General features: G+C 35.7%; 2 protein-coding genes across 2 annotated transcripts in view; one reads left to right on the top strand and one right to left on the bottom strand.

The window, feature by feature from the left end:
- LOC132562949 (protein YIPF5-like) overlaps nt 1-23613 on the bottom strand; it is a 95115-nt gene that overhangs the window by 55929 nt on the left and 15573 nt on the right. The gene's annotated exons all lie outside the window — the stretch shown is intronic.
- Nucleotides 477-20065, top strand: LOC132562939 (leucine-rich repeat-containing protein 24-like). Its single transcript, XM_060227717.1, has 2 exons — nt 477-527; nt 17405-20065. Exon 2 carries the CDS (start codon nt 17863-17865, stop codon nt 19894-19896), a length of 2034 nt encoding a protein of 677 aa, XP_060083700.1. The 5' UTR covers nt 477-527; nt 17405-17862; the 3' UTR covers nt 19897-20065.

Raw genomic sequence — 23613 nt, 5'->3', positions numbered from 1 at the left:
ATTACAAAACATGAAATTTTAACAAAAATATAAATACTTTTAAACAAGTTTTCACTGCTTTGACAGATAAAATTTACAAAGTTTTCAATGACATTTTCACAGTAAAATCCCTGAGATCAATTATGCTAATGCCCCTCAAATTAGGTGATATTTACCACATGTCAGTAAATTTCTACACCACAGGGTGTTCAGACTGACAGCTATATTGTGCTATAATTATCTATGCACATGCATTCAGTGACAAGTGCATGTGAAGTTGGCTCCTGGGTATCCTTCATGCTTGGTTACACTAGTGTGTTCCTTGGATAATAACAGGGACTTTGGTATTGTCCCAGCATTAAAGCCTCTGGGATTGTAAATGTCACACACATAATTACAGGAAACTTGTAGGGAGATACATCCTAGCCCACTACCAGATTTGTTTACTATCTGTATGAAACTCATGCCTATAAGCTGGACAAGCTGTGTTAAATAACCTTTACAATATATTCGTTCACTGGATTTAAATCAAAAACTTTAAATATCAGGTAAGGCAGTGTTTTTTCTACTTGGAATTTGCATATTTTGTTAAAGAAAGATATTTTTCATGTTTTCTTCATTTTGGAACAGTTACACAGTCATTGAGTTATGGGAAACAGCCTGGCCTCATCTGTAAAGCAGTAGCTGAAGAAAAATTAAGGCTGTAAGACCATATCTCAGTGATGTTTTTATTCTACCTTTATATATATTGATATTTCTGCTTTGTATTTGAAAGCGTTCAAACATGGAAAGAAATTCATACATTACAATGGAAATGATGATAAAATGTTTCAATTTCTTTTCTGTTTTCTTCCAATGGTTGATAAATTGCTCAACAGGCACGCTAGCTCTTCATTTCTCTCTGATAACTTGTCAGCATCAAATGTTAATAATGACAACAAACTTGTGGTTGGTGTGTTCAATATGTTGGTACTAGCTATAATGGTTACAGTGAGACAAAAGCTGACTACAGCTGGGTTAGACATGGGGTCAGGACAGACAGATAGGGCTCCAGAGGCTGAAAGACTGGGGAAGTGTTGGTCAGACAGAGGGTCATGTTAAACAGAAAGGGCTCCAGAGGCTGAGAGACATGGGAACTGTTGGTCAGACAAAGGGTCATGTCAAACAGAAAGGTCACCAGAAGCTGAGAGACTTGGGGACTGTTGATCAGACACAGGGTCATGACAGACAAGTGCTGGTAATGGTAATCCTTATTGATGGGGCTCCAGTGACTTAGAGACCATGAAGCAGTGGGTCAGACACAGTCTTGTGACAGACAGGTGATAGTAATGGTAACCATGGGGCTCCAGGGGGCTCCAGTGACTTAGAGACCACAGAGCAGTGATCAGACACAGTGTTGTGACAGACAGGTGATAGTAATGGTAAACCATTACAGGTGGGGATCCAGAATCTGAGAGACAGCAAACAAAACTGTAGTTTAGGTCATAAGACAGCTGAGTAAAATATGACATATTAAATAAAACAATCTGCTTCAAAGATGTGTAAGACTGAATTGAGATCAGTCATGAGACTAGGGGAATGTTTCAATATTTATCATACTCCACCCTGAAAGAAAACTTCTTTCCTTGAGTGGGAGTTCGAGGAAAAGGGAAGAGAGCTTACTGGCGACTTTGAGACATGTTAGGGCTGGGAGGAAATGGTGACTTGACTGACAACTACTTTTACACAAGGATGTTCGCTGTCACATTACCATTATAACAATATTTAATAGGAAGATACTGTGTAACAGAAATATAGTTACAAGTACAATAGACATATGACAGAGGGTGGAAGTCTGTGGGTTGAGATTTCAGAACAGATCATTATAGACAGATGTCTGAAGTCTGTTCTGTTGAGAGGAAGAAGGAGATGAAAAGTGCATTGCACCAGGCTTTAGGTCAAGGTGTCAGTGTATTTATAGAAACCTCATCACTTATTGGAACAAATTAAGGCTTCAATTGTCCCTTCAGGCCACGAATTTCAAGAGGCTGATTTTTATTTGAAACTACCTCTTGTCCATTGTACAAGTCCCAGCTGGACTCAAACACAATAATTATCACCCAGCTGACTGTTGATGGCTCTGTGTGTATAACTGGTCTGGCCTGATATGTCTTCATTCTGTGTAAAATGCTGAACATGGATACAAACATCTGGCTCTGCCCGAAGTAATAACCCAACATCAAGGCTGATCTGAACCAGTTGGGAAAAACTTCAGTCAGGTAGATATACTTTGGTTAGCCAATATAAAGCAGTATTTTTCACCCACTATGAGTCAGGTATCTATGTTACAAAACTCTCTCATTGAAATCTGGGGTCTCCCATCTCTTCAGAGTTGGACTCTACTCAACTGGACTCGCCAGTTCACTACCCTAAAAACATGGAAGATCTCAGGTCAAAACAAGATAGTAGGTCTTTAGTCTAAACGATTTATCATTATAATAAGCAGATCATATGATCTGGTCACACTTAACAAGGGGCTACCTACTGAGCTGAGGAATTCTTGTATATATAAAGGTATCCTGTGATGTTTTTGTGGATTACAAGCTGAGCAATCTATCTTTGGTCTGTTTACTAATCTATTGAACGCACTTTAAATCTATATAAACATTGTTCCTGTAAATCCAAACAGTATGAGATAAAAGTCACATGATCTCCTCTGATTCCATGTATAGTTCTCCTGGGTGCAAAGAGTCAACAGATTGTCCTAATTCAGTTCATTGCCTGTTGACATTTAGATACTGTATAGTAGATTTTTCAGTGGCTCCTATTTTTAATTGAATTGAATTGACCGTTTTTTTGAAGGGGGGGGATGGGGGTGGGGAGGGTGTTGCATCAATTTTTTGGTCTATTCCACCCTCAGAAATGCAAAAAATATAAAAGATAAAAACCCTCTAAATATTGAAAACTATGACAGTATTTCTGACTTCATAGTACACCAAACCAAATCATGTGGTAACATACATAACATGTACTCTGATATCCAAATCTACTGAGATTGCCTGTACTACACTCAATCAAACAGCAATTACCAACAATGTATCCCAATTTGTCAGTATTATTTGCGTGCTCGTTGACCCGATTCATTAGCCTGTGTCTGATCTGCCTGATATTTGCCTGCACTAGAGTCGCAACACAACGCTGGGGTTGCAGCGTGCAGGGTGTTTCTTTGATGTGTATTGGAAGTTAGAGCTGTGATACCTAAACACTTCCTATACATTTGACACTTGTTGGTGCACGAGTATAATTAATTAGTAACTGTATCACATTCCAAAGTCAGGCTACAGGCAATCCACAAGTTATTGTAGCCGTCTTATATATCCTCAAGCTTTGATATAATACAATGTTTTGGCCTTGGGCTAGGAGTTTCTCTGATTCTAGACCAGATCAACATGCATGTAGTTGTGTCAGGTTTATAGATCCCTTTCATTTCTCTGGGCTATATGACATTTATGTTATGATATATATTACTGATAAAATACAGCCCTATAATTGAAACAGGATATGTCACAAAGTTATAAAACTCTTTACACTTCCTGTACTTCCTCAACACATCATCCAGTAATAGATTCAAAAGAATTTGAGAATAATGAACTTGTGATCAGTACAGAGCATTCAGCAAGCTCTTTGGTACAAAAAATAAGAAGTAGACGAATAATGTTATGGAACGACACTTTACCAATGCTTCCTCCGAACTTTGAACTCTGGATCACCGTAGTGATAACAGAGAAGACATGAATCATTGTACCAGATCTATATATTGCGTATGGCTTTGTCTCAAATATCTTTTTTTAAATTCCTGTTTACATTGAGAGAAAAATGAGTCAGAAATAGGTACAATGTATCTTGTCAATATAATATGTACATAACTGAATGTGCCTGATGACAAACCACATCGGAGTATATGTATTCTAGCACAATCTTCAACCTCTTCAGAGCTTTATTCAAACTGTTTACAAGGATGGAGAGTTCAAAGTAGAGTTCACAGAAGGAGAGTATATATACAGGAGAATGCATGCCATGACCAGTGACATTCATTACCTATAGTAGGATGATAACAGATCTATGATTTCTGAGCTCAAAAGAAAATTCAGGAAGAATGTGCTGAAATGTAGATAATTAATGTTGAAAGCCACACAGGAAGCAGAAATACACATGACATTGACCAGGTATTCACTATCTGTGAATTTCCATATCTTAGCAAAATCAGCAAAACTCTTGTCTATACAGACCTACTAGCTAAAGAGACTCGAGATGAATGTGACCTGAAATGGCAAAACATTTCAAGATAAGTTGGAGTCATGAGGTGGCTTCATTACGAACAATTCTTGTCCGAGTATAACAAATTAGGACGTGAAGTGACTATATATGGTAAATAAATTGCTCTCTCTGAGAATAGGTAATAACCTTGCCTGCTGCAAGATATAGTGGTAGTATTGACCTTGTCAGGATCTTTTCCAATCATGTGGAAGACGGCCAGGGACATCGATAAGCCATATTAACAGTTACAATGTGTGTATGTGCCCGGAAAGTTTGCAGAACGTCATTCTTTGGCATTCATGTGGAAAGTGAATGTGGATGAAAATTAAAGGTACATTAATAGCTATGTTGTGTATATTTTCCTGGAAACCTTGGAGAGTTTCGATGCATTAAGCAAGTTCAGTATAATCAGTGGTTACAGCATTCATGGAGATAGGTTATAAAGATTCATGGGGGAGATAAACAATTATTGGTGTGCTTAGACTAAGTACTTTTCAGAATAAGCAATCAGTGAGTTTCATAATGGAGTTACTGGTGTAGAAGTGGCTTTGACAGTGTTTGGTGACGGGAATTCCAGAACAATGAGTGGGTTGATGTCAGGCACAATTAGCATTGTGGGGATGTAGTGGTCTTTCGTAGGAGACCTGCTGACGAGAGGATGCAAGCCCGCTAGATAATTCAGCGCCAGTTGATCCCTCGGGGCTCATCCTTATAACTGTATACTGGTAGGTAGAGAATATGGTGTATTGTAAGTAATATCAACACATGATGTAGTTACACATGACGGAGTTGTTCAGCTGCATGCAAAATACAATTCACATGATAGAATTATACTATTATACTAATGAAATCAAAACCTTAATCTAAACATTCATTAGCCATTGGATGGTCATGAACCATTCGGGAGTCTACTTGCACAAATCAATATCTATCAATACAAGAAAACACATGTCCACTTGATTAATCCACAGGTCAAACGGTGATCAAGCTAACTGAAAAAGTATGCTTTAGATCCTTTGAAAAGTTCAAAAAGATTTTCTTTTTGAATTATTAATTAGAACTGTTCATGTGATCTTTTAAATTATAAAAGAATTTCATACAATCTTTTTCTGATAATATTTGCAAAGTTTTGAGTTTTGAACCCCATTTGTTCAGTTTAGCACTTTTGAAATTTCTCAATTTTTGAACCCCTACTATACAGTTTATTGCTTTTTAAATTTCCTACTTTTGAATCCCTGCTACTTAAACACTTTTGAAATTTCTCAGTTTGAAACCCCTATTGTTCAGTTAGCGTTTAACACTTTTGAAATTCTTTAAATTTTTAATGGCTATCGTTACAGAGACACTGTTTGATGTTCCCTCTGTAAAATGTTTCCAAACATACATTAATCATGTCATACCCCTTACATTACCGTCATTTCATCCTAACAGATCCAGTAAACTCTTGTACAAACCTGTAATTTCAAATCCAAATTGATCATGCAAATAGGTACAAGCCTCTATCTTGCCCCCCATTAAGTTTTAGAAACAGCAGATGTGCATTTTTGCAGGTGTGCATTTGATTGCTACTTAAAACACACCAGAATGTTTTATATTCAATTTTGGAAAGGAAAACTTTTTTAATAGTTTTGTATCCTTTAATATAATTAGGCTATCACATGTAGGAAATAGGCCCCCTCTAAGAATGGAAGGAAGGTGTAGAGAATGATGTTCCATGTGTAAAGGGTCAATGTTTTTTATCTTTCCAAGGTTCCAATAAATTCCGATGGAAACTCATTATCAACAGCAGGTAGTTCTCCTTTGGCTCGAAACTTAGATATGATAGAATGCAAAAAATTGCCTTGGCTAGTTTTTTTTAACAGCTTCTGCCATATCATTGAAAACAGTAGTCTCCAAACAATGATATCTAATGATATTTTCCTAAATTTATAAGCAAGGAAGTTTTAGAAATTGCATGTCAAGATTCTATTACCTAGCATTGCTTTGATATTTCTAGGGGTAAGTTCTGACTGCATGGTGATATCAGAGTGTTTTTTCGGTACAAAACAGTAAGAAATATCTCCGTTTGGACAAAATATGAGATTATGTTAGTAAACTAGGGTTTCCCTCCTCTTCCCTTTTCATTTCTGCCCTCCCCTTCCCTTTTCATTTCCGCCCTCCCCTTCCCTTTTCATTTCCGCCCTCCTCTTCCCTTTTCATTTCCGCCCTCCTCTTCCCTTTTCATTCTGCCCTCCTCTTCCCTTCGGTTGTCTTGTTGTATCCAGATTTTTAACATCAGGCTATTTTTACAGCTAACACTGATGACATCATATACACTTTTCACCAACAAATGGGACCACTGAATAGTGACATGACCAACATGTTCTTGAAATTTACATAAATTTACAACAAGGATATAACACATGTAATTATCTATCCTGTCTGAAGCAGTAAATATATGTTACGTTCACAACTGCCAAACAAATCAGAATTTTATATCTTCATTACTTCCAAATGTTTTTAAATCCTGTTTTTAGATATTAAAGTTTGACTTGTAATATTTAAATTTGAAAAACAACAAGATGAGATCAATCTTCCTTGAGTGTTAAAAAAAAGCATTTTTCAAAATCAAACACTGCAATATTAAAAATACCGTATGCAAATTATGTACATTAAAATCTTATTTTATAAATGACAACAGGTGAATGTAATATACAGTATCAGAATGTGTTATTCAAATGTCAAATTAAACATAATGATAGGTGTTAGACAAGGAACAGTCCTTTGTTCGTTTTATTTACAACAGATATGACACAAACATTTCAATACCAGTTATCACAGATAAGGTTGTTAAGTACAGTTGTGATAAAAACAGGGCCTAATCTACATGTACCTGTCACAAATACACAGAACAACTAGCTAGGATCTAGACATCTTCACGTAACTACGTGTCACAAAGGATATATTTACAGACGATGGGACCGTATAGAAATTTGATTTAACTCAATATGTTTGTGATCTCAATGAGATGAGAAATCCAAATGATTTCACACAATGGATATGAATGCTTCAGAGACGAAGGAACACATTAGCCTGCTAAGCAAGAATTAATCATTTATGAAAGTAGGTGATGATTGTTTTTTCCTATTTAATATAATTCCAGTTTTCTGTTTCTTAGAATAAATCTGATCTAGGAATATCCATCATTAATACTGAAGGGATTGAGTCTTTCCTGGGTAGTGGAAATTATTTTGTTTACAAATTTGCACAGATTACCTAATCAATTTTTTAATTCTGATATGTACAAGACAAGACAAGAAAAGATAGAAATTCTGTTTGTCTATAGATTTAGGAATCACTGCATAAACACTGATAGAGAGAAACTGGTTTAAATTGTGTGATACATAGTATAAGTAAGTATACAAACAAGACCAGTAACAGAAAGCATTGTCAGCTTAAATGCTTTAGAAAAAAAGTCAGAAATAATTATCTGATTTCATATGCATTTAATAAGCTTGATCTAAAATAACTCCTTGAATACAGCACCCAATAAATTTAAAAAGAAAAAAAATTCTTCGAGGATATGATATTATCTAGAATTTAATGTAAATATTTTATTAAGCTAACTCGTTATTCACATTTAAGCAAAACTATCCAAATATCTCTCACTTTGAAGGTGAAATCATCTATTGTTTGTCATAAGCTTTCATAAATCTGACAGAATATTTCTTATAAATTCATAAAAAAAGTATAAAACAGGCTAAATGCAGGGTTTATTGCATTTGTCTTCTAGGGTCTAGGTGGTGTAATAAGAATGCTATATTTCTAGGACAAAACAAATGACTATATCTTTGCAATATAAAAGGAACAAAGGTCTTGAAAAGAGCACCGGACGATAATTGCCGGGAAATGAGTAATATACCTATGATAAATCTGTAAAAAGTTGACAAAGATACTATAAGGCTTTGTCCTGTCAGTCAGATATAGTTCATATGACAGGTATACACATGTATATAACAAACAATCCCTGCATACAGCTCTGAGTCAGACATGCATTGTACAGGTACAGCAAGTAAAGGCACATGCAAAATTAGGTAACACAAGCACGTTCTGAAATAAACAAAATGAGCATGTAATGCGCATGCTCCAACACATACACAGGACAGTTTTTCATGAAGAAACAGTGTTGAGAGGGGGTTGAGGGTGGAGAGCAGAGGGTAATGCCAGCATTTCACGTCTGATCAGGGAATCAAACCCAAGTCACCCCTTTGAAAGGTGGGTGCAACTTGTCCAACAGAGTTGTAACAATAATATTCGTACTTACTCTAGATAAATAACTCTGCCACACCTGCAGATGTTAGGATAATCTACACAGACTGAAATTGACATGGCCTACACAGGAATGGACCACGCTGCAAACAGCACGATCATTACAACATGTTAATTACATGTACATATTACTAATTGTCAGCAGAGAGAAAATGACACATGGGATGATATAGAAAACCTCTGATCATTCCAGAGTGACGGCAGACATTAATAATTGTCACAGGCTGAAATGACTTAATATTTAATCATTACAGTTGGAGAAGAAATATAAGCAATTAATGAAAACTGATGCATTTTTTTTATGAAATGAAAATCCTTACGGTAGATAATGATGAGAACTCTTAGGGGCAGAAAAACAGGTGTTACCAAACAATTAGAGATGTGAGGAATGATTTTGAGATGAAATGGACATGACCGTTAATGATGAGAGGTTTTACTAACTCTAATAAAGAGAAAGAAATCGGCTGTGATATCAACAAAGAATGATGTTACTTTCAATCTCTTGGGTGTTACAGAATCTGACATGACCTGTATAGGTATGGACAGTGTTGAATGTTCCTATATAATAATACAAGGTTAGGGAAGCTAATTGTCAGAGGTAAGGAATGTTACAATATAGATGTATTTGTCAGCAGACCAGCTGTTACCATCTCCAGTATGTCAGTATAATATCAGACCTTGTGTTCATACAAATCACTCCCTACTGAGTCTGGAATCCACTGGTTTGTTAAACTCATTATTTTGTATGTGACAGACATATTGTTTTCAACATCAGCTTTAACATCAGCGTTCCCTAAGATACAATAGTATAGGGAACACAGCTGTTTATACAAAAATATTACTATATTCATAGAAAAGTAATATTGATATGTGTATTTCTTTATTGATACATGCTGATCAATATTTACAATACTACTCCTTATTTACTTGGTAAACCTGTCTGGATCAATATATATAATGTATTTAATATTGGTAGATAAGCATGGCTGAGCATCATCTTAGTGATTAATTTTCTGTAAATAATATCAAGTATACAGCTGTTTCCTGACCTTCATACATGTTTATACATGTGGTTTTGATAAAGATATCAAATAAAAGTAATTTAATCGGTGAAATAATGAAACGTGTGAGTATTAGATGTTTTTTCATATCCAGATCATGAATTTTCCATTTGTTAAAATACAATTAAAAAATTGTGACAAATTTTGACCTGTAAAAATGACCAGTTCTATAGTATTTTGAGTCACAGGTTGTGTTGGCCCCATGTCTTTATGTGAAAAATGTGACAAAAACAAAAGACATTTCTATTTTTCATGTATCTCATTGATAATGAACAGATTTTGGATTTAATAACATTATCACAACTTAGCCTCGTTTTCCTTCGTTAATTAAAAGCATATGTCTACAGGTAAAAATCTGATATAGGATACCTGTCTGTCACGTGCAAGTACACAATGTCGTGTCAATGTGAGTGGAGTAATCACACAGTGTACGCTAATCGTTACCATCACAAATTCATTTTGTGCAGAAACAGAAAAATCTGAAATCGTTGCAGTTGGTATTGCGCAAGATTGAACAATGATCTCAAGAGAGAAGCTTACAGGAAAGACTGGTGATTGATGTATTGGTTTTTGTGTCATCAACTGACAGGTGTTCTATCTATAGGCTTGCAGGTAGATTGATTGTGACATTTTCAATTACACGCTGTTGTCATGGATACGGACATAAACGAAGCACAACACAGAAATTCATATGCTGTTTTTATGGGTTTGTTGTAGTAATGATGCTGGTTTGTGAAACATTAGGAAAATGATGAAATGATAATGAGATACCTGATTAATACTGTTGAGGGACGTACTGAGCTAACTACCTGGTCATACAGTAGCCTATCTTGTCATACATTACAAGGTGTTGAAGGCTATCTGGATCTGTAAGAACTTGCACCACAGAGGCTATCTGTAATGTTACAGTCTCTGGGTGTGGCTTTAGTTTCATCATTGATAGACAAGGAGTGCTGGTTTGTTTCTGTGAGTAATTAACGTTTTTTTCCCCTATTCTTATGTACGCCCTGACCTGAACTCACTGAGAAAGTGAAGGCCTTTTATAATTGAAAATAAGTGTAAATCTGATTATCAAATCTGGAGCACTGATCAATTCTGAATATTTTTTTTATCTCTTCCTACTTCCCATCAGTCAATGTTGATGTGAATCTAGTACAAGCTCGAAAGCCAGGATACTGGTATCATCTAAATAGGTGGAAAAAAACATTTAGACCAGTTCATTTACAATCAGAGAGAAGGATACTTCTGTGTGTCTGTCCTAGTGTTGTCAGGGACATCTTGTCTACAACAAGAAGTTGTTCTACTGTGAATAACCTCCTTATCGCAGTTGACAGGAGATTCCATGCACAGCTCTTCTCCTACACCTGTTCCGGCGAGATTATTGGCACAGTACACAAAGACATTAGGTGTTTAATGATAGAAACACAGAAAATACAATGGCATTATCATTCAACTTATCGCTAAGCAGGCCATCATTTTATTCTTACGTAATGTCCACGGAGACTTGTTTAATTATATTCTAGATATGTAGGTGGGCTATTTCTAATGGTTTCTGTTTGTACTTCTGTCTTTACGAAGTACTGTGTGGCAAAGATTTGAAAACTTAACGAGGGCTGGTATACTTGTTTGGGTGACTGATAGTAGGTCACATGATCTTTGGAACTTGAAACATATGACATCATATCTTGTGTTTTCAATGAGTAGGATGTGATATAACTCCTAGTACAGATAGGTAGAGCTATATAATGACTTCCGCCATTACTGCTGGTACAGGCTATGTGTATGGGGGTTTAGCATGTTCACTATGTAAGGGGAACCATACATGGCAGTACCTGACTCTTGCTGTAAGTATGAATGTGGATATACATAAGTAAGTACTCTGATTCTATATCATTACGTCTCATGTAGACCAGCTATTCTGACATATACCGTTAAACTAAGTAAAATGATGAAACTTAAATGAAACTAAATTTCATTTTCAATCTACATATGTAACAAAGTAAAAAATTGCTTATCTAATTTTCAGTTTTTAAAATGTTTTCTTATTTTAGCTTCATGTGAAGAAGCATCTTTCAAATCACATTTTTTGTCATCATACTTACATTAGGAATCATAAACTCTGATTTTTGTAGGATACATAAACTGTTCGTGTGTTTCGTGTTACAGCAGTTAGTTATCTATCAGATCTTCAAATATATTTGTAATTTAACCATGTCAACATCAATTTACAAGGTTTCACGGTGTGGAACTCTCCTGGAAAGAGGGTAGATTCCATGTAAAGGTAGCATACATCCTTAAGCAATGATGAAAAAAAATTGAACGACATGCTAAAATGTAATGGGGTGATCAACCCATGATGTTCATAGTTAAGTTGGCAATATATGTCAATTTTTTTTTCAAAATCCAGTCTGAAATTGAATTGTTTGAAGTTTCAAAACTAACATTTAATCATTCACATTTAAAAAAGAATAGCTCCCATCAGCACTTTGAGTTTATTCAGCAATACACTTGTTATGAGCTACAAAAAATATGATGATTTTATCATGAAAGTGTATAACAAGATTTTACAGCCAGATTAATCCAGGGCATCTCTGTGTTCGTGATGAGCATGGATAAACAGGAATTTTATAGCACTCTCTCCTGTTTCCCCTACTAAACAATGATGGTTTGCTCCAGTCATTGATTTGGAACAATCTACATTAACTTGCAGGGATGGAAGGGTTAATAAAATTAGATCCCGGAAACGGACATGGTTTTAAATAATTTACAACAGGTGTGTTTAATTAGGTGCTGTGTGTTTTAATTAGCATCACACTATCTACCTGTAAACCTGTCAGGTGTAACACTGGGATGTAGACCGATTTCTGACATGTGTCTACAAATTGAAGACCTAATACTTTTTTCCTTAAACCCTAACCCATCCCCATTAATGTTAGCTACAATATTTATGATAGAGTAAATATTTCTATGTAGCACTCCTTTTGGATTCATCATTTTCTCTCCATTCCCTCCACACTCAAATCCCAGCTACCTGACTTGACAACTGATCAAGGTTAATGAATGGTGAACATGTACCTGTATACATTTCCTCCCTCTTTCAAACCCTTTCAAATCAATTTCATCCATAAACTTTAAAATGTTAGCTTCTAAATAATTGGGGACTCCTCGGTTCCACTTAGTGGTGGGGGTTGGTCAAACTTCAAAATTTTTAATCCTCCTCAAACATGCCTTATCTGGGTCTTTGTAAGATTTAATTCATTGAAGTCAATTACTCAATATGAGCTACAGATATGGTCACAGTGTGAGTTTGTGTATCCTAGAAACAAAATGGCTTCTGGGGGTAGGGGTGTTAAACTTCTTTGTGGATAGCGACTTTGGTGGTTGTATGGTGACTTCCTGTACTAGGAACAGAGAATACAGATTTTAATAGTTTGTGTTTGGAGTCTGCATAGGGTACGTGTTATATTGTGAAAAGAGAGAATCAATGATTCCAGACATAAGGAGGGTGTTACCAAGTTCAGTGACCCAGGAGACCGTCCACACTTCACAGCTACTGGGTGACTGGTGTTTGATATTATGTAACTTCCCTATCACTTCAGTCTGGTAACTGATCACACTAAACAGGCACTCCAATAGGTTACAACATCTTGCTTATCATGGAGAATGAAATTTGAAGCAAGCAAAGTGTGAAGTGCATGCTTGTTTCTATAGCTGTAGGCAGATATTATTGGCAGGTAATTTTTTACCATCATTAATTATACAGCAGTCTGTGCCTGCATAAAAGAAACTAAAGTGTACATAATTTTCTTAAAGACCAATTTAATTTTTTTAATTTTCAGTTTGGAAAAAAATGACATTTTTTGGCTGAGAGAAACAGCCTGTTTTTGACTTTAACACTTTAGAATGACTGATTAAGACCTTATAGATGTATATATATATAAACTGGCTCATATGTACTTCTGATATTTAATCTGCCATGTTTTGGATCCTTTCTGATTATACCAGTATCATATGTACTTTGAGGTATTTTTTCATTAACTGTTTTCCATAAGGAGAACAATATTATCTCACAATAGATCTAATTTGGTTTCTTTGGTGGAGGTAATTTCATAACTAATCTTTGCACTGTAGTGGTTCAACAAGGCAACTTATGGTTACACCTAGTTGTGGCTACCTGGTAGCCACAATCTGTAATTATAGACCAGTCGGTGGCAGTTTCATAAAACCACTGTTGGTGGCATCCTGATTGATAAAAGGATGTAGTTCTTTTTGTAGAACAATTATCACCCAGTTGATAACTTTTGGGCAGAAAGCTGGTGGCTTTCTATCTGAAGTGCCATTTAGATTCTTCCTTTTCTTTCGAGACCCTAATAAGTAGGAAAGAAAATGCTGCTTGACCTCCACAGCCTTGATAACAAACCCCTAGTGACCATAGACATGTAAAACTGGACAACAAGCCATAAACATTAAATTTTATCAAAAGGAGAACCACATCCCCATCATAAAAACAGCACATTACTGTCAATGTTAAAGTTTAAAATCACTCCACTGCTCTGGTTGCTTCACTGTCTTGTCTGTGTGTTGGAGATAGGATAGGTTTTGGTTGGGACATTTAATATTCAGAAAAAATCTGAATTTCTCACATGATAAACCCAAGAACTATATCAGTATATATTTAAGTGAATATTCCTTCTAAGGCAGATACTAATGGATCAAAATAATTTATCTGGTTTGAAGAGATGTCTAGAAATATTAAAATTTAATTGGCAAAAATGAATAGACATCTGAATTTCAAAGTACCTGGTAGAGAGAAATGTCACTGTATTCCGTTAAATCTTTACATATCAGAGGGCTATAATGGAATCCAAAGATTTATGCTCGTGAGTCTCCATTATTTTCACAAAATTTAGTTTTGAAGTGAAAAAACAAGGATTAAATTCAAGAGATGTTTCTCCCAACACTCTAACCTTAAATTATATCTTGACTAGAAATAGTGGAATGCTTTACCCAGCACAGAGCTCAAAGACAGCTAGCTGCAGGTATTGGATAAAATGGATTGATTTTTGGTTAGAGGAGAAGGTCTAAAGCTGTCTATATTCTGTAACTATCTGGAGGAAGCCTACTTGTGAAGACCTCATCTGAAAACTTCAAACAAGTTCAAATATTTGTCATGTTCATTTAAGTTCAGTATTTTTTTATCATTGTATTATTTTCAAATGTGAAAGAAGTTTAATATCTCTTGTCTTTCAGCAAGAGTTTGTTATTTCATAACAGAACTGAATATTTTTTTTATTTATGCCTTCACAGAGAAAGATTCCGTTAAACCTCTGACTGACATCAATCATGTTTTCCAGTACTGAGAAGTGACAACCTCAAATCAAATCCGTCAATTTTCAGCTCTGGAAAAAGAGAAAAAATTGACAGGTATTCACAGATAAGAAAATTATCCTGAACACAAATGACACTGTTTTGACAGTTTTCCAATTTATATTGAAATATGATCTTTTTAATCTTTTAAAAATGTGAACTTTTTAAACAAAGTCTGCAATGGATATTTTGTATCAAAAATGAAAACTAACACTATTAAACCCTAGCCTTTACAACCTGACATTTCTTAACAGCTCAATTACTTATATAAATGTTTAATGGTAATTTAAATGACTAATGCCATTTAAACTGTGTCAAATATTTTATAAACATCTTAAAACTTCAATGGTCTGCCAGTCACATTTACATGTAAGGAAGTGTGACTAAATAAATTTGGTCTTTTTGTTGTGCGCTTTCCTCTCGCATGTTAAAACCTGTTGAAACTCAAAAACCCAAAACAAGACATCGGAAGATTTCAGACATGAGTAATTTTCAATTTTTCCCACGAAATGTGGGACGATTCAAGTCATTTCCCAATTTTTTTACCCTTTTCTGATTACATGGTCTGATTAGGAAGCTTCAGCTGTAAAAGTCATTACCAGTATCTCTTCCATACAAAAAGGGTGTTTAGATCTGGATTGGAACAGATGGTGAGCTCCCTTTATCCTGGATCTCATCCCCACCCCCTACTTTTCACTGCTTTTGGTTATGGTCTGAACAATATCACTTATATAACTAACTCCCCTACTCCTGGAATACTCACAGATTCTATATCACAACCCTCAGGATTTCATGTGTTTTTCAAGGCACTCAATCTCCCTCAATCCTTGTTCAAGTTTCACACTTCACTGGGGCAATGGGCACCTTCAAACCCTATATAGTTTAAACTACATTCTAAACAGCATTTAATTTGTGGTCAAACATTGAGAAAAAAACAAAAAAAAAAACCCAAAGGAATCAGAAGTATAGTTTACATCACATCAACTTTTTGTTTAGATTTCAGGAAGGCCTTCTTTACTCCTTCCTGACTTGACAATAAGTAGCCTGCCAATCAGCCATACTATAACAGCCTTGGTACTTACTCTACCATAGTACCATATTTCTCTCTGTCTGGCATCAGGTTCCCACTGGGGGGTTCCTCTAAATGAGATAAACACCTAACTAATTTGCTGTGATTAATAAGGTGAACTCAATATCCAGCTGTTAAATTTACCTCCCTGTGTGTACCAGGGGAAGGGGGAGGGGGTAGGGATGTAGAAGGGGGAGGGGCTCATGTCTGTAATATGGGAGTAGAAAGGGGGAGAGGGGGAGATGTGGGGAGGTAAGGAGGATGGAAAAGGTAGGGATATAGAAGGGGGAGGGGCATCACTTATGCCCCAGTAAATGTCTGTACATGTGTTCTGGTGATTATAGAAACAGGAAGTCAGTACAGAAGGATGGAGAGTCACAACCAGATATGTCTCACCACTGGACCAGTAAAACACATCTACAATAATCGCCTGTTTTCTGCTTTCACAAACATTTCTACATTAAATGTTTATAGAATCAAATTCCGGATTATTCCAGAACTGATCTGGATGGGACTAATGGTGTCAATGCGATAGATTTAAAAAACTTTGTGTACTCTACTGGAATCTAACTACAAGTACTTTCTCACATGTTTTTGGGAATCGGTTGGTTTGTGGTAAATATCCTCAAAGCTTTTTTCCCCCCAACTTCACTTTGGAATGTGCATGACCTTTTCTCCTACTCTGGGAAGAAAACTGACCAATTTGGAATCAGTAGCCATCTAGCTTTCATCATCTAGACCCTTGACTGATGAGGGAGATGAAATAGTTGTACGGTTTAAGTCATTATTTGGCTGTATCCATTTCTAAATTTCTATTGAAAGAAGCTTATTCCCTTGAATCAGTTTTATGGTAATCCCAGGAGGAAAATTTCAAGGGTAAAAAAAAGGAATTTAATTAGTTATCATGCAAATACATTTGACAATCTAAATAGAGAAAATTGTTGCACATTTTCAGGTGTCCTAGTTAAAAGCACAGACTATGCAAAGTAGGAAAGAAATCTTCACAGAGTCAAACACATCAAAGAAAATTTTGAAAGTTTATCTTTAAAATCCTATCTTGTTTTTCAATGACATTAAAATAATAGTGTATTTACAGTAGAGGTTTTAATACTGGCATACCTATTGATATAAAATTAAAAAATTCATACAGTAATTTTGATTTTTTCTCCTCAAATTTCATTCTTAAAACTGGTCACATTGTTATCATTTTCACCATAACAGTCTGCTCAAAGCTGGTGCTGCAGGAACCCGCCCCTGCTTAAGCTATATAAGTATAAAGTGTGTAGCTAGGAATCAATTTTCCTTTTATATTCATGTGTTGTAGGTTCGGATGCTGACAGGATTCAAGCAGACTGCCATCTGAGGAATAAAATACCACGGCAGGATTAGTGAGTGAACCCACGCAGCCTGATTACAAATTACACACACAACTTGTCTCATATTAACCAGTGGATAAGGGATGCTGGCACATCACTACTACCATTCTCTGTCCAGATCAATGGAGACGGCCTGGGAACTGAGGAGAGGCCATGGAATACCAGCTTGGTGACAGTTGCGGAGAATGACTCAACAGGACTGGACACAAGTCTAAATGTTCAACAATTAATGCTACTACGTCTCTGTTGTGTCGAAGACTTGATACATTGTGATACTTGTTAAAACCACACACACTGCTGGCTGCGTCAATACTGCATAGTGATACACAGTAGCCTGGTGTCACAGTAGCACACAGTAGCAGAGCAGACAGCAATTCTCTTTGAATGGAGTAGCATGGGTTAAATAATGGAGGGTTACGAGAAAATGTTTGGTGTTTTCGTGTGTGTGGTGATCGCGGTGCTGGTACCTTGTGTTAACCTTATGCACATACGTTGCACCGAAGTGTATGACATTCAGGATGGCTACTATTCAGCCAATTGTAGTGGTCGTGCACTACAACACATACCCTTTGATCTCCATCATAACATTAAAGTATTAGATCTTCAGAATAATGAACTCATTGAACTAGTATCAAATTCATTTGCAAAGTATGACAGTCTTACGGAGCTCTATTTACAAAATAACTCTATAAGGGTCATTAAAAAAAATGCTTTTTCACTTCTTGGACAGTTACAGATCCTGGATTTGTCCAGCAATCAACTTACTACTGTTCCCACGGCTTCCTTCGATGGATTGCCTTCTCTGAGGAAACTCAGCCTCCGAGGCAATCGGATTAACAGGATTCAACCTGAGGCTTTCTCACCTCTTGTTAACCTTAGGAATTTGTTACTGGATGGAAATTATTTGCAAACGATCGCTGACAATGCGTTCAAAAATATGGATTATCTCGAAAATTTGGAATTACAACATAACAACTTGGAGTTTATAAACGAAAATGTTGTGCAATATTTCACTCATAGGTTTACATCTTTTAAGCTTTATAATAACCCATGGGTGTGTGATTGTAAGATTCGCTGGCTTGAGGATTACTTGCTCCATCAATCGACCAATCAGAGTGAAGATAACATCCTCCAGTGGATATTTCCAGAGGGTCAGCCTGTTTGTCAAGGCCCTGCGGAACTCCAGGCTCGTGACTTCTCATCGTTGACTGAGAGAGATTTCGTGTGTCAGATAAGTATGTACACAAGTGGACAGGATGTAATTTCGGAGGTCGGAGGTCAAACAAAAATGTATTGTAAGTACATGGCAAATCCACATGTTGATCCAGTGTGGACACTTAATGGGGATGTCCTTAACCCGGCAGAGACAGAAAAATATGTCATCGTAACAGAAGGGTCAACCATTGTGACTAGTATTCTCACGATCAATGATTTTCAAAAATATAATATCGGGGAATATAAGTGTTCAGTGGAAAATGCCCGAGGGCCAGTAGCAATATCCTTCATGGTCACTCTTGATGGGGTTGACCCAATAGCTTATACACTTCCTGTGTCAGAATTAACCAATCAGAGTCCTGAAAATTCTCACACAGTCACCATAGCTTTGTCAGTGATTGGTGGATTTATATTTTTACTTTTAGCTTCAGGATTTATAATTTTTGCAATCGTGAGATGTCGTAGACAACAGAGAAAAAAGAGTGAGCAACGTAGTAAGAGATTTAAAGAACACCTAAAAACTAATGTTCTCAATCATTCTGAGATAATGGAGTGTAAAGACTATGAAAAGCCGGATATTTCGGTGGCAACTGAGCTTCAAGAGCGTGGCCCTTTCGATCGTGAACCTATTTATGACCCTCACCCCTTATATGACCAGGTACCTGTGGCATCAAATCTTGACCAGTCAGAAAACAATACCTATGTGTCATTTAAGTCCGAGTATGTTGAACCAGACGAGATGACACAATTATATACTACAGTAAATAGAACTAAAGGAAGTGACGGGTCGCAGTGTGAGTCGACCTCACCCCTTCTTGACAATTGCTCCCCAATCATGTGTGACTCTCATGACTTGCTTTATGAAACAAGCACAGGTAGTTCCATATACACTCCAGCATTCTTTCCAAAATCTCACACGCTTAATTCGCGCTATCTGCCATCTATGAGTTCCTATGACACATATTTATCATACACACCCTACAGCACAATGTCACATAGTTCTCAACAGCCTACCTCTACCCCGCCCCTCAACCCCTCTGTACGTAGCAAAAGTGCTTCAGCTAGCAACATTGGGCCAGTAATGCCCCCGAAGAAACCCCCGCGTGTGTTCAACTCACGTGACAGCATGTGTCTGTCAAACACCAGCAGTAGCGGAAGTGACACCATCCCAAAACTTTCGCTCCCGAAACCTGGCACGGTGGATGAATTTGGCACCGCTGTATGACCACAGAGGATGTGGGTGTTGTATAAAGTGGGCGTCGGCCCTCAATGGGCGTCGCCAAAATGTTTACAGTGCTCTTGTTATTTTCTGTACCAATGTGTAACTTATGTATGTAGTTTGTCGTTCTGGACATAAAATTCTATTTTTGTATCTGATGTATTGATTGTTTGATGTGAACGAGATATATGTCTATATTGTTACCAGCTAGGATAAAAGGACTGGTATCTTTATAGTGTATAAATGTTTTATTGTTTTTCTTTAGAATGGAACAATGAAGGATAGAGAAGTCTCAAACAGTTACAATGTTAATGCATAATTTATCGATTTTATCTCTACAGTATATCGAATAACCACATACATTTTACATGAAAACATCTCTGAATACTTCACATGAAATATAAATAGTGTACCATATACTGATGCCTATATACCCTGTACATGGAACGTCAAACAACACACACTTTCACTGATAAAACTTATTATTTTGAAATAAATGTAATGGAATATTTTAGTCAATAAACTTGGAATTCACAAGTTAAATATCAAGAAATTAAATTTAAATGCTCATCTATCATGAGGAAATTTTTTTTCTTAAAAATTTGACAAACTTTAATGAATAGTTTTCTGAATTTTTTGCTCATGATTACAGTAATTACTGGGCCCAGATTTCACTAACATTCCAGTGCAAGTCTGTAACAATTACATCCAAAAGCAAATCAGGTCTGTCTGTTTTTTTTCTTACACGGAGAATTAATCAGGAATTGTATTGGTAATTACCCAGGAGCTGTATGTCGCTACACTGTCAGAGTAGGCACCATCACCAAACCTTCACAGATTGGCAAATATTTGACTGATCAATAAGGCATTCTATCAAAAAACTTTGAAGCCAATAGTCTGTGTAAGTTCCTAATGATAGATACATAAATTATGAATTGCCAAGCATTACAATGAGTTCAGTCAACCCCTACAGTTTTATAATTACATTTACATGGACGGTTGGGATCTCTGTTTCCACTATGCTTCCTCTGACTTCATTGATTGTGCATCTTAATTAACTTTCCAGAACTGAACAATTCCTTCAGGCAAATTCTTATGGAATTCTAAAACAATTTGACACTCAAACAATTTACGCTCTTCTATTGACATACATCTAATGGGATGTATTACCATTATGTTCCTATGTAACTTCCTTCGAAATTGATTTTTAATCCCCAAAAAAATAAAGAAAGAAAAAATATGCATTCATGGATCATAGATGATCAATTTTTTTTCTAAAAATACATATTTATTTCCCAAACAGAAAAAAAGGATATCACATCAATCAAAAATCAATGAAACCAATGCAGTCAGCAAAAGACATTTTGTTTTGATTCCTCAGCGAACGGATAAAACCACAATATATTCTATTAAATAGCTGACACAAAGACTCGATTGGTAAAAAAGTAAAGATCTTTTTCCACATACAGCTATTATAATTACTAACTGCTGGATTGTCTGTAAATCTGACTACAATACTACACAAGAAAAATCTCCACACATTCCACATGGACATCTTCCTTGTACAAATGCTATACAGGTCAAAGGTCAATACATCAAAATATTATGATAGATATCATCTCTTTGGCAAATTTGATTATAAAAGTATGTAAAAGAAATATATACAGGTAGTCATGATGTGTATTTTGGAGGTCAAAGGCTTAAATTGTATAATAGATTGGAGTGCTTGCAGATGTAATAGATTCATGATGGTCGAGGATTCAGAATATGGTAGGGGGTCCAGATGGCTACTTTGATCCAGATGTGGGCCATTGTTTTTCTGTAGACATACCTTAGTAATGGTGAAGGTGCCAGCAGTGTCAGGTCCACTTGCTTCTAACATAAACATACATACCATTCCAAACATATCAACATCTATTCACATCCCATGTCCACTACATGAACACTTCAAGTCCACTTTCATGTAATTTTTTTGGTCAAAAAATCTAAACTACATACCCAAAGGCCAACTTTGAAAATTTCAAATTCATGCTTTTTAAAATAAAATAAAGACCATGTTTAGTATGATTTCATATATTTATGTTCTAGAACATAAACACATATGGAGATACTAAGAACATTAGCCATATCCTGTAATTACACCCTAACTTAAGAATGACAGGTGCCCCCCTCCTCCTATAACTGTGCCAAATGAACTGTAGTGGGGACCCATCCCAGTAAACAGCTGTCTGAATCCAGAAGCTGCAGAGGCAGGAAAACTGGATAAAGCAGGAAACAGGATCAATAACCCTCTGCAAGCACTGGGACCTAATTTAAGTTAGAACTGTTGGAATTCCTTAACAGTAAACACAAAACCTACACAAAATTCTTCATATATGAATTTTACTGCGGCACTTAAATTAAAATCCTAGTGCACACTCCATTTCTGCCAAAGCTTGAATCTCGAAAGGGATATATTAAGGTTTTGCAGATATACTTATACAAAAGATGTTTCGTTCCATTCTATATCAAATTTTATAGCCACAATTACAATGTGGTTTAATTAATTTCTTAATATTATTGAAAGATTATTTTAACCTTAAAATGAAATTGATGATAAAACAGTGTGATTTTAGATGTATATATGACATAAACTTTAATAAACATTAAAAATTTACAACAAAACTTAACATGTAATGTTGGACTGATAGATGAAACATTCCAGACTTTTGTATGTCAACCATAGGAATTAGATTTCAGCAAAATCCGGGTTGACTTATTCAAATAATAATTGTAAGCTTACATTTAAAGAATCATTAAAGCAAAATTTCATGAAGAAATAATCAAAGAATTCTGAAAATTAAATTGAAATTTAAAAAAAAAAAATTCAAAAATGAGTGAAATTTTCAGAAATTGTGGAAATTCTGCAGCATTAAGGCAAGGAAGATAATATATATTTTATTTAGGAGAGGGTTGTCAATAGCTAGTTAGACTAAACAACCTGATCCTGGTATCTGAGATGTACTGGGCTATATTTTCTTGTAATACTGCTGTTACATAAGGGTCAGGGCTACCATATCACCTGTACAGGTGTGCTTCAACAATATACACCCAGAGATAAAGCTTTTGTACGTGTTGTTTGGCTTCAATTTATTTGTTGTGAATATTTTGCTGCAATTGTGTTAAGTTGTTTGTATGGTAATTGCTTGTGATGTTATTAAATTTACAAATATAAATTGCTTTTAATTAATGCTTCATTTCACATTTGCATTTTGTGATAAAAGCTCAAAACAAAATGTTTTCAATAGAAATGTTTCAAATACCAATCAACAGTTCTCAAACAGTGAGTCATGTAGTAAGATTTTATGAATTGCCATTTATTGAAAAGTTCACATATTTGTGCCAATATTTAGAATTTGGATTGTCCCTATCAGTTAAACAACAACTAGATAATTGTTTAATTTTCTTGAGAACAATGTAATTTCATGACTATAATACATATGCCTCCAGCTGGTAATGTATTCTTATTCATCTTTCGTTGGTTCAAATTGCAGAAATTTTCACAATGATACATAGGAGACCAAAAATATGGTGACATTCATAAAGCAATGAATGGTAATTCATAATGTATACATTCAAACATTCATGAACTGCTAAACTTGAAATAATGAATTTTGATATTGTACTCCTACAAACATTGAAAAGTGTCTTAATAATCTTTGCTGCCTTCTTTGTCCCTTGTGA

This window comes from Ylistrum balloti, unplaced genomic scaffold, assembly GCF_031769215.1.
Source record: "Ylistrum balloti isolate Yb309-2 unplaced genomic scaffold, AGI_CSIRO_Ybal_v1 Utg369672, whole genome shotgun sequence".
Taxonomy (NCBI): Eukaryota; Metazoa; Mollusca; class Bivalvia; order Pectinida; family Pectinidae; genus Ylistrum; species Ylistrum balloti.
The sequence above is the reverse complement of the archived record's forward strand: the minus strand, read 5'-3'. Positions and strand labels throughout refer to the sequence as shown.